The following is a 10,103-nucleotide window of genomic DNA, read 5'->3' as shown; positions in this document are numbered from 1 at the left end:
CATGACTGATCCCAGGGGACATGACTGACCCCAGGGGACATGACTGAAACCCCAGGGGACATGACTGAACCCCGGGGGACATGACTGAACCCCGGGGCATTGACTGAACCCCGGGAATGACTGAAACCCCGGGGACATGACTGAACCCCGGGGGACATGACTGAACCCCAGGGGACATGACTGAACCCCAGGGGACATGACTGAACCCCAGGGGACATGACTGAACCCCGGGGGACATGACTGAACCCCAGGGGACATGACTGAACCCCGGGGGACATGACTGAATCCCGGGGGACATGACTGAACCCCAGGTTCCAACCCCACAAAATACTGTTCCTAATCCAGTGGACCAAATTGCACCCCCATGGTGAACTTTAAAAACAAAAACCCTTGAATATTAGCTGACCGCCACTTACCCTTTCAAAGGTAAAGTTACCCACATAGTCCAAGGACGAGGAAAAGGGGGAAACCACTGGGTGAAGGTAAAGACAAAGTAGGCTACAGAACTAGTGAATGTTACAGAGTGACTACAAATGAAAACAATACATGAAAACAACATGCTACTTTTTTTTTATATTACGTGAGTGGTAACCTCTCGAACCTCCATAAACGATATGTGCTGCATTGTTCAAGTGATGAAATACATGACGTCAATAAATCTACTAAATGACTGGCCTTCGTCTTGAAATTAAAGTCAGAGGTCTTCATCAAATCAGACCCCAATATCAGTGACACTTCAGATGTCTTTTAGTGAGGAACTCTTTCTCCAACTGGTCTCCCTGGTGTTTGTAGATGCTGTTGGCGCACCAGGAGAACCAGGCGATGATGGAGGCGATGGAGGCCTGGAGGACCAGCATCACCCCGTAGGTGGAGGCTAAGGTGGGGCCGGGGAGGTGTGGAGGGGTGGCTGGGGGGACCACCAGGACTGGGTGAAGGAGTATAGCCCTCACTTCCCCATTGATCATATGAAGTTCATCGAGGATGGACAGGAAGGTGCAGACGTGGAACCACTGGTGACTATGACCCCAGATATCAAACCTACCGGGTGACAGTCGCTCAGGGATCTTGCTAATGTTGAACAGGGCTGACACCACCAGCCAGAAGCAGTGTCGACAGAAGAACTGAGCCATGGAGGCGGAGGAGGAGAAGGAGGAGGAGGTTGGGAGGTAGGGGGAGGAGTGGAGGAGGCGGTAGAAGATGGGCGTGGAGGCCACGAGGAAGGGCAGGAGGAATACCAGGGTACGTATGATATAGCGGTAGGTCCTCCAGCGCTGACGGGTGTTGCAGCAGGCCAAGACACAGATGATGGCCACCAGGCAGGAGCTGGGGATGTATAAGGTCTCGAAAAACACGCTGAACTCTGGCATGGCCGAGGACAACGATGATGACGATGAAGTGTCCTGGTGGGTGTTGTTGTGTCTCCCAATCCCCAGTTCCAGGATCCCCGCCCTGGGGTGGATATAGTAGTAGTAGGCCAAAGAAGACCCGACGGTGTAAGCACTGATGGTTCCATAATCCACGAAAAAGCACACCTCCCTTATGACCAGAGACATGGAGTTGAGGAGGTGAGCCATACTGCTAGCCATCAACAGGCACAACACCCCCGTGAAGTAGTTCCACAGCGGGTAGAAGAAAGGGTCGCCGGTGGGCGGAGCGCCCTCCAAACCGAACGGCTCCAGGAAGTAGAAGGCAAAGATGAAGACTGGCAGGAAATGGGTCCAGAAGTTGCCGGTCTCATTGGTGGGCCGGAAGGCCGAGAGCAGGCATTGGGCGAGGCTGTAGTTGGGGAAGCGGTAACCGGACAGGATGAAGCTCTCCGTGATGCGGGCTGGGACATCCGCGTGCCGCAGCAGGGGTGGCAGCAATTGGCCGCAATTCAAGAACATGATTGGATGAGGAGAAGGACGGACTGTTTGATGATTGGTTGGCTTCAATAAATCTCTGTTGAGGGGTTGAACACGCTCTACTTGCTCTGTCCTTAAAAGCACTTGTTCTTTTGTCGTCATTGCCATAAAAATGCCCTCGGATCCTCTTGGCTGGCTTTTATTGATCTAGCTGTCAATCACAGCATGGTCCTCTTCATTATTGACAGACAGCATCTGATGTCATAATCCCCGATGATTTCCTGTCAATTTTTTTCTCCCTTTTTCATTGTCAAAAATTCCCTTCTCATGCAAACCTTTGATCTCAATAACAGTATCAAAACCAAATGCACGTTTCATAAAGTGTAATCCTTATAGCACCATTAATGAAAATGGTTTTCATGAGCATGAAAATCCCTGAGTCAGTAGAATTATTCTTCCCGCATGTAAATTTAAAAAAAAGACAGGTGTTATACAGGAAATTCCCTTAATCCAGTGCTTCAGAGGGAAACGCTCATGATAATTACGTCTCCTCTCAGTTGTTTCTTGACCCCCAGGTAAGTCCAAAAGATTTAGACACATCCAGCAATCAAGACCTTGATATAGGCTATCATTGCCTAATACACATGTACGCAGCCTTTATAATAACGCATCGTTTCCGTTATTCAATGGCAAACTGAGTGAAAGGTACAGAATGAAGAAAAAAAAATACGTCTCACTTCACGTCCTTCAAGGTTCAATGGAGTTGAACGTCAATTGTTGTCTGTCAAAGCCAAAAGACAGGTACCCGTACTCGAAATGTCATCCCTCCGAACTAGGTAATGTGGGTCATGCTGGGGTAGGCGGGGCTATCAGAGGAACTTCGCACGGTTGAGCGCACTATTTATTATTCACGGTCTTTAGTCCAGAATTCTCGTCCCGGTTTAATTCATCAAAGTCGCCGATTGGTGCCAAATAAATCCCCCGGAGAATGTAGAGAGAAACAGGATGTTGCAGTAACTCTAGCCCTTGAAACAAGGTCACTCACGTCCGTTCAAATATTCAGGTTTGTCTTACCTAATGGGAAAATAGTTCACACATGAACGGAGCCGTGTTCGTGTAAATTCGTGTTCATCTATTCTGCCATTTGTTTTTGTTTTCCAGTATGAAGATCTTCCGTTATTACCCAATTATTTTCAAGTAGCTGCGACGCCGGCCGGAAAGCTTTTCCATTCCGTGAGCCGGTACTGACAGCTTGTAAATTCTGTAGGTCATGTGACTATCTCAACGAATACTTTTTGTTACTTTCCCGTTCGTCCTTCGCAGTCCTTGATAAAGACGGACAGAGCGAGAGAAAACAGGGGGTTGTTACAGAGTATAGCGTCAACATGCGTAGCGGTAGGCTGCTAAAAAGGCTACCTTCCCCTTCCGTTACTCAAGACGGTCCGGTTGTTGTGGTGTTTGTTTCTCCGTGGTTGTAGACTCAGAACAGTCTGTGCCGCTATCTGTTTAGAATGCGCCGTACAACCTGCTTAGATAATGCATTGTGCTGGTGCCGGTTGGAGGTGAATAGCCTCTCTCTCTCTCTCTCTCCCTTTCTCTGCGCTACACAGTTGTTCAGTGACACGCACTAGGCTACATCAGCAGGCAGCCGACAACAAAAAGCGTTTGCATGTTTTTTTAAAACTATAAATAAAAGCTCTGACGTCATTCAAATGAAATAGACTCCTTTCCAGTACACGACACCATGACGTCACTCACCGTTGCGCGCGACTCTTGGCTGCAGTCAGAAAGCCATCACCATCTGCGCACATTCAACAAAGCCTACATTTACGTTTTTATTACTTCTAAACAAAATATATTTGGGAGATTCTCATACCTTACAATGATGTTTTGATTCTTGCTTGAACAGTCGCTATGATTATATTTGGTTGTGATCTTTGCAAAATAACTATTTTGCATGCAGCAGTTGTTAGCTAGAATGCTAACGCTCATTGACATAGGCTGTAGCCAAAGAGGAATTTTACTGGTTGAAGTGAAGTGTTTTTTTTAGCCCCACACTGTAAACAGCGAAAAACCAGAATGCATTGCAACAATATAATCCAGAAAACACTATTGGAGAAAAATCAAATGAAAAGTTCTCACTAACAAAGTAATTCAATTAGACATTACATGGTTTCAACTTATAAGTAATTCTCTAATGGAACAAGACAAGTGAGTGACCTCTTGGAGATAATGCAACTCCATAGCCCCCTACCCATCTCTACTAGCTGAGGACCCCATAGCCCCCTACCCACCTCCACTAGCTGAGGACCCCATAGCCCCCTACCCACCTCCACTAGCTGAGGACCCCATAGCCCCCTACCACCTCCACTAGCTGAGGACCCATAGCCCCCTACCCATCTCACTAGCTGAGGACCCCATAGCCCCCTACCCATCTCCACTAGCTGAGGACCCCATAGCCCCTACCCATCTCCACTAGCTGAGGACCCCATAGCCCCTACCCATCTCCACTAGCTGAGACTCCATAGCCCCCTACCCATCTCTACTAGCTGAGGACCCCATAGCCCCCTACCCATCTCCACTAGCTGAGGACCCCATAGCCCCCTACCCATCTCTACTAGCTGAGGACCCCATAGCCCCCTACCCACCCATCCCCCTATATGTCGGACAGTGTGCCATATAAATAAATATAATAATGGTCAATCCTCCTGATCATTTCAAAGGTGGCAGCCAGCCATGTGGACGATTTAGTTTCTTTGTTTTCAGAGCAGTTCAGAACGTGCTGTGAGATTTCACGTTATCACATATAGCCTACGCAACAACCTCTGTCTGAGGTTAACTTGGATAGAACTGTGAGGAACTAAACACACTGAACTAGAATCATTTGGAGGCACACAAGAGGCCATTGATTTACAAGCACGTGATTTAGAGTTAATTAACTGATCAGGAATCAGTTTGTCCCCAAAGTTCTGTTGGGGGATGATGGGATGGGCCAAGCGGTTATGGATAGGAGGGGCATATGGGTGGATAGGGAGGGAGCATATGGGTGGATAGGGAGGGAGCATATGGGTGGATAGGGAGGGAGCATATGGGTGATAGGGAGGGAGCATATGGGTGGATAGGGAGGGTGGATAGGGAGGGGGAATATGGGTGGATAGGGAGGGAGCATATGGGTGGATAGGGAGGGAGCATATGGGTGGATAGGGAGGGAGCATATGGTGGATAGGGAGGGAGATATGGGTGGATAGGGAGGGAGCATATGGGTGGATAGGGAGGGAGCATATGGTGGATAGGGAGGGGCATATGGGTGGATAGGGAGGGAGCATATAGGTGGATAGGGAGGGGGCATATGGGTGGATAGGGAGGGACATATGGGTGGATAGGGAGGGAGCATATGGGTGGATAGGGAGGGGGCATATGGGTGGATAGGGAGGGAGCATATAGGTGGATAGGGAGGGGGCATATGGGTGGATAGGGAGGGAGCATATGGGTGGATAGGGAGGGAGCATATGGGTGGATAGGGAGGGAGCATATGGTGGATAGGAGGAGCATATGGGTGATAGGGAGGGAGCATTGGGTGGATAGGGAGGGGCATATGGGTGGATAGGGAGGGAGCATATAGGTGGATAGGGAGGGGGCATATGGGTGGATAGGGAGGGAGCATATGGGTGGATAGGGAGGGGGAATATGGGTGGATAGGGAGGGGCATATGGGTGGATAGGGAGGGAGCATATAGGTGGATAGGGAGGGGAATATGGGTGGATAGGGAGGGAGCATATGGGTGGATAGGGAGGGGAATATGGGTGGATAGGGAGGGAGCATATAGGTGGATAGGAGGGGGCATATGGGTGGATGGGGGGAGCATATGGGTGGATAGGGAGGGGGCATATGGGTGGATAGGGAGGGGGAATATGGGTGGATAGGGAGGGAGCATATAGGTGGATAGGGAGGGGGAATATGGGTGGATAGGGAGGGAGCATATGGTGGATAGGGAGGGAGCATATGGGTGGATAGGTAGGGGGCATATGGGTGGATAGGGAGGGAGCATATGGGTTTGGCCTGTCATTTTAGTGTTTTGTTACTGTATCATTTACATTATGTATTTGTTTTTAGAAGTATTGTACGCTTAGGAACTTTCTCTCTCTCTTACGTGGATCTGTGAGGTCTCCTTTTCCTCTCTCTCTCTCTCTCTCTCTCTCTCTCTCTCTCTCTCTCTCTCAAGGTCCTAACTACAGGGGAATGAACGGGTCTTGGTTGTTACATGTAATGTATCTCTTCTCTCCCCCCCCCCCTCTCTCTCTCTCTCTCTCTCAATTCAATTCAAGGGGCTTTATTGGCATGGGAAACATGTGTTAACATTGCCAAAGCAAGTGAGGTAGATATTATACAAAAGTGAAATAAACAATACAAATTAACAGTAAACATTACACATACAGAAGTTTCAAAACAATAAAGACATTACAAATGTTTATATTTATATATAACAGTGTTGTAACAATGTACAAATGGTTAAGCACACAAGTTAAAATAAATAAGCATAAATATGGGTTGTATTTACAATGGTGTTTGTTCTTCACTGGTTGCCCTTTTCTTGGGGCAACAGGTCACAAATCTTGCTGCTGTGATGGCACACTGTGGAATTTCTCCCAGTAGATATGGGAGTTTATCAAAATTGGATTTGTTTTCAAATTCTTTGTGGATTGTGTAATCTGAGGGAAATATGTCTCTCTAATATGGTCATACATTGGGCAGGAGGTTAGGAAGTGCAGCTCAGTTTCCACCTCATTTTGTGGGCAGTGGTGCACATAGCCTGTCTTCTCTTGAGAGCCATGTCTGCCTACGGCGGCCTTTTCTCAATAGCAAGGCTATGCTCACTGAGTTTGTACATAGTCAAAGCTTTCCTTAAGTTTGGGTCAGTCACAGTGGTCAGGTATTCTGCCACTGTGTACTCTCTGTTTAGGGCCAAATAGATTCTAGTTTGCTCTGTTTTTTTTGTTAATTCTTTCCAATGTGTCAAGTAATTATCTTTTTGTTTTCTCATGATTTGGTTGGGTCTAATTGTGCTGTTGTCCTGGGGCTCTGTGGGGTGTGTTTGTGAACAGAGCCCTAGGACCAGCTTGCTTAGGGGACTCTTCTCCAGGTTCATCTCTCTGTAGGTGATGGCTTTGTTATGGAAGGTTTGGGAATCGCTTCCTTTTAGGTGGTTGTAGAATTTAACGGCTCTTTTCTGGATTTTGATAATTAGTGGGTATCGGCCTAATTCTGCTCTGCATGCATTATTTGGTGTTCTCTCTCTCTCTCTCTCTCTCTAGTACATAAGGTCCTAACTACAGGGGAATGAACGGGTCTTGGTTGTTAACATGTAATGTATCTCTTCTCTCTCTTCCTCCCCTCTAATATCTCTGTCTGTACAAGATAAAGAATGTCACAGCCACACAAACTCTAGCCTACATAATAAGTCATCTTACCAGTCACGTGGTTAACAGTAGACTACACTATCTTGTAGAAGGAATGGACCCTAAGGGCGTTGATATGCGGAGGATTAAACATAATTGAAACATCAAAATATAAACTATTGAGAATGTGTAACCACAAAACAAACTGGCACGGCATTCACTGAAGAGTCTATGATTGGTCTTTTTAATGAAAAGGCTAGTTCAGCTAAAGTGTTAGTCTGCCCTGAGTCTGGTCATTGAGAGTAACCTTGTGTGCGCACGCGCAGTGTGTGTGTGTGTGTGTGCCAGTGTGTGTGTGTGCCAGTGTGTGTGGTGTGCCAGTGTGTGTGTGTGTGTGCCACTGTGTGTGTGTGTGTGTGCCAGTGTGTGTGTGTGTGTGCCAGTGTGTATTGTTTGTGTTTGAGTGCGTACATGTGTGCATGTCGTTATCATCATTTGCGTTTGCGGGGCATATTGCGGGCGGCCTGCTTCCTATCCCTGCGACTCATCTTCACAGGGTAGTCAGGTTCCTGATTGGCCGGCTCTACCTGCAGAGGCGGGGCTTTGGGGTAGGCCACAGAAGGTCGTTTCTCACTATGTAGGGGCTTGTACCTCAGATGGAAGATGAAGGCATTGGAATACCTGGGAGGGAGAGGAGGACAGGTGATATAGCAAGCACTTTCTTAGGCTTAGGGTTAACACAAAACAGAGAGAGACAGACAGAGACAGAGAGAGACAGAGAGAGACAGACAGAGAGAGAGACGGACAGAGAGAGACAGAGAGAGAGAGAGAAGAGAGACAGAGCGAGACAGAGAGAGACAGAGAGAGAGCGAGAGAGAGAGAGAGAAGTATACCAGAAGATATTGCCCCCCCAACAGCTCTAAGGAAGGAGTCCCTCCCTCACCAGGGCAGCATGTTATCTCCTCCAGTGATACGCAGGGGGCAGTGGAAGGGGTTGACGTGTGGAGGGGAGAGGGTGCCCCCGGTGGCCTGACTCATCACCTGCTGGCTGCACTCACAGCTCAACTCTCCGACCTCACAGAAGTAGGCTGGAACCCTCAGGGACTACAGAGACAGGAAGAACTGTCAGTCACATGATCAGTCCCACTGGTAGAATGTGGAAAAGGTTGGCGTCAGTAGATATGGAGTGGTTTGAATAACATCTTGGTAGGAAAGGGGGGGTGGTGTGTGTGTTACCTGGAGCCTAGGGAGTATACTGAGCCACGACTCCTGAAGCAGGATCGCCGGTCTGAAGCCTGTTGGATGGACAATGGACACACACACACACACATTCCAGCTTTCCGTCCTCATGTCCCCTAACACACTTGTCTGCGTTACAGTGCTACCCTGTTTTACAGTACAGTACTACCCTGTTTTACAGTACAGTGCTACCCTGTTTTACAGCACAGTACTACCCTGTTTTACAGTACAGTGCTATCCTGTTTTACAGCACAGTACTACCCTGTTTTACAGTACAGTACTACCCTGTTTACAGTACTACCCTGTTTTACAGTACAGTACTACCCTGTTTTACAGTACAGTACTACCCTGTTTTACAGCACAGTGCTACCCTGTTTTAAGTACAGTACTACCCTGTTTTTAACAGTACAGTGAGCTACCACTGTTTTAAAAACAGTTCTACCCTGGTTTACAGTTCTAGCCCCATGTTTTAACAGTACTATCATTACCCTGTTTTACAGTACAGTACCACCCTGTTTTAACAGCACAGTGCTACCGACCTGTTTTAACAGTACATAGTTTCTACTGTTTTTTACAGTCAGTAAAATACACACTGTTTTACAGTAAGTACTACTTGTTTACAGTACCAGTACTACTTCCTGTTTTACATGTACAGTAACTACCCCTGTTTACATGTATCATCGTACCTTACCCGCTGTTTTAACAGACAAGTGGTAGGAACCTTCCTCCTCTCAGGGGGGTCATAGTTACTTGTTAAGAAATCAAAGGGCTGTAAGTTCAGGAAGGAAAACCAGATCTCCCTTCACTTCGTCTATTCAGCGATTCCAACAATACCCGTCGATAACACTGTCAGGAAGCCACTGGAGACAGACGTGTACACAGGATGTACAAGTGCACAATGAAGTAGAACACACACAAGCTCACAATACAACAGGACACCCACATCAAGGTCCTGTTTTGCATACAGAAACAGCACGCACATAGCACGCTCGTACGGCACACACGCACATGCCACGAACACATGCAACACAACAACAAAAAACACACACACACACTCCCAACATAAAGTATACTCACCAATTGCCAGGCCGGCTGTCGTCAGCATGTGATAGGCCCTGCGGTAAAAACCTTTGAACCCGAATGCTCCTCCGGTCAACTTCTCATCCGGGGTGAAGCTGGGGTTAGACCAGGTTGACACGGCCGTCCTGGATGAGCAACAAAACGGTGAACAGGGGAGGAACAGATTGGTCAGACTCTGGAACGCCTGCAAAACTAACTGGCTCTTACAATCCACTTATAGGAAACCATATAGTCCACCTGGAACTTGTATTTACATGAACAAACCTGTACTAAACATCGCAAAGACTGGTGAGTTGTGAAGTTATTGGTTCAAGGGGGACGGGGTGTCGTTCAGGGGGACAGGGTGTCGTTCATAGGGGCACGGGGTGTCGTTCAGGGGGGACGGGGTGGTCGTTCCAGGGGGAACGGGGTGTTGTTCAGGGGGGACGGGGGTGGGTTGTTCAGAGGGGGACGGGGTGTCGTTCAGGGGGACGGGTTGCCGTTCAGCGGGGGGACGGGGTGTCGTTTCAAGGGGGGACGGGGGTTGTTCAGGGGGGACGGGGTA

The 10,103-nt window shown here is 48.1% G+C and overlaps 2 protein-coding genes across 2 annotated transcripts in view; both read right to left on the bottom strand.

Annotated features, from left to right (window-relative positions):
• Nucleotides 1-122: 122 nt before the first annotated feature.
• paqr9 (progestin and adipoQ receptor family member 9) lies at nucleotides 123-3,489 on the bottom strand. The gene has a single exon (XM_024139613.2). It carries the CDS (start codon nucleotides 2,010-2,012, stop codon nucleotides 726-728), a length of 1,287 nt encoding a protein of 428 aa, XP_023995381.1. The 5' UTR covers nucleotides 2,013-3,489; the 3' UTR covers nucleotides 123-725.
• A 3,972-nt stretch (nucleotides 3,490-7,461) lies between these two features.
• LOC112072195 (zinc finger MYND domain-containing protein 15) overlaps nucleotides 7,462-10,103 on the bottom strand; it is a 7,680-nt gene continuing 5,038 nt past the window's right edge. The window contains exons 2-5 of the mRNA XM_070439693.1: nucleotides 9,557-9,684; nucleotides 8,477-8,535; nucleotides 8,184-8,344; nucleotides 7,462-7,921 (exon numbers count right to left, since the gene is read on the bottom strand). Coding sequence (XP_070295794.1) covers nucleotides 7,732-7,921; nucleotides 8,184-8,344; nucleotides 8,477-8,535; nucleotides 9,557-9,684 — 538 coding nt within the window. The 3' untranslated portion in view covers nucleotides 7,462-7,731. The remainder of the gene's footprint in view (nucleotides 7,922-8,183; nucleotides 8,345-8,476; nucleotides 8,536-9,556; nucleotides 9,685-10,103) is intronic.

This window comes from Salvelinus sp. IW2-2015, unplaced genomic scaffold (genome assembly GCF_002910315.2).
Source record: "Salvelinus sp. IW2-2015 unplaced genomic scaffold, ASM291031v2 Un_scaffold1853, whole genome shotgun sequence".
Lineage (NCBI taxonomy): Eukaryota > Metazoa > Chordata > Actinopteri > Salmoniformes > Salmonidae > Salvelinus > Salvelinus sp. IW2-2015.
The sequence above is the reverse complement of the archived record's forward strand: the minus strand, read 5'-3'. Positions and strand labels throughout refer to the sequence as shown.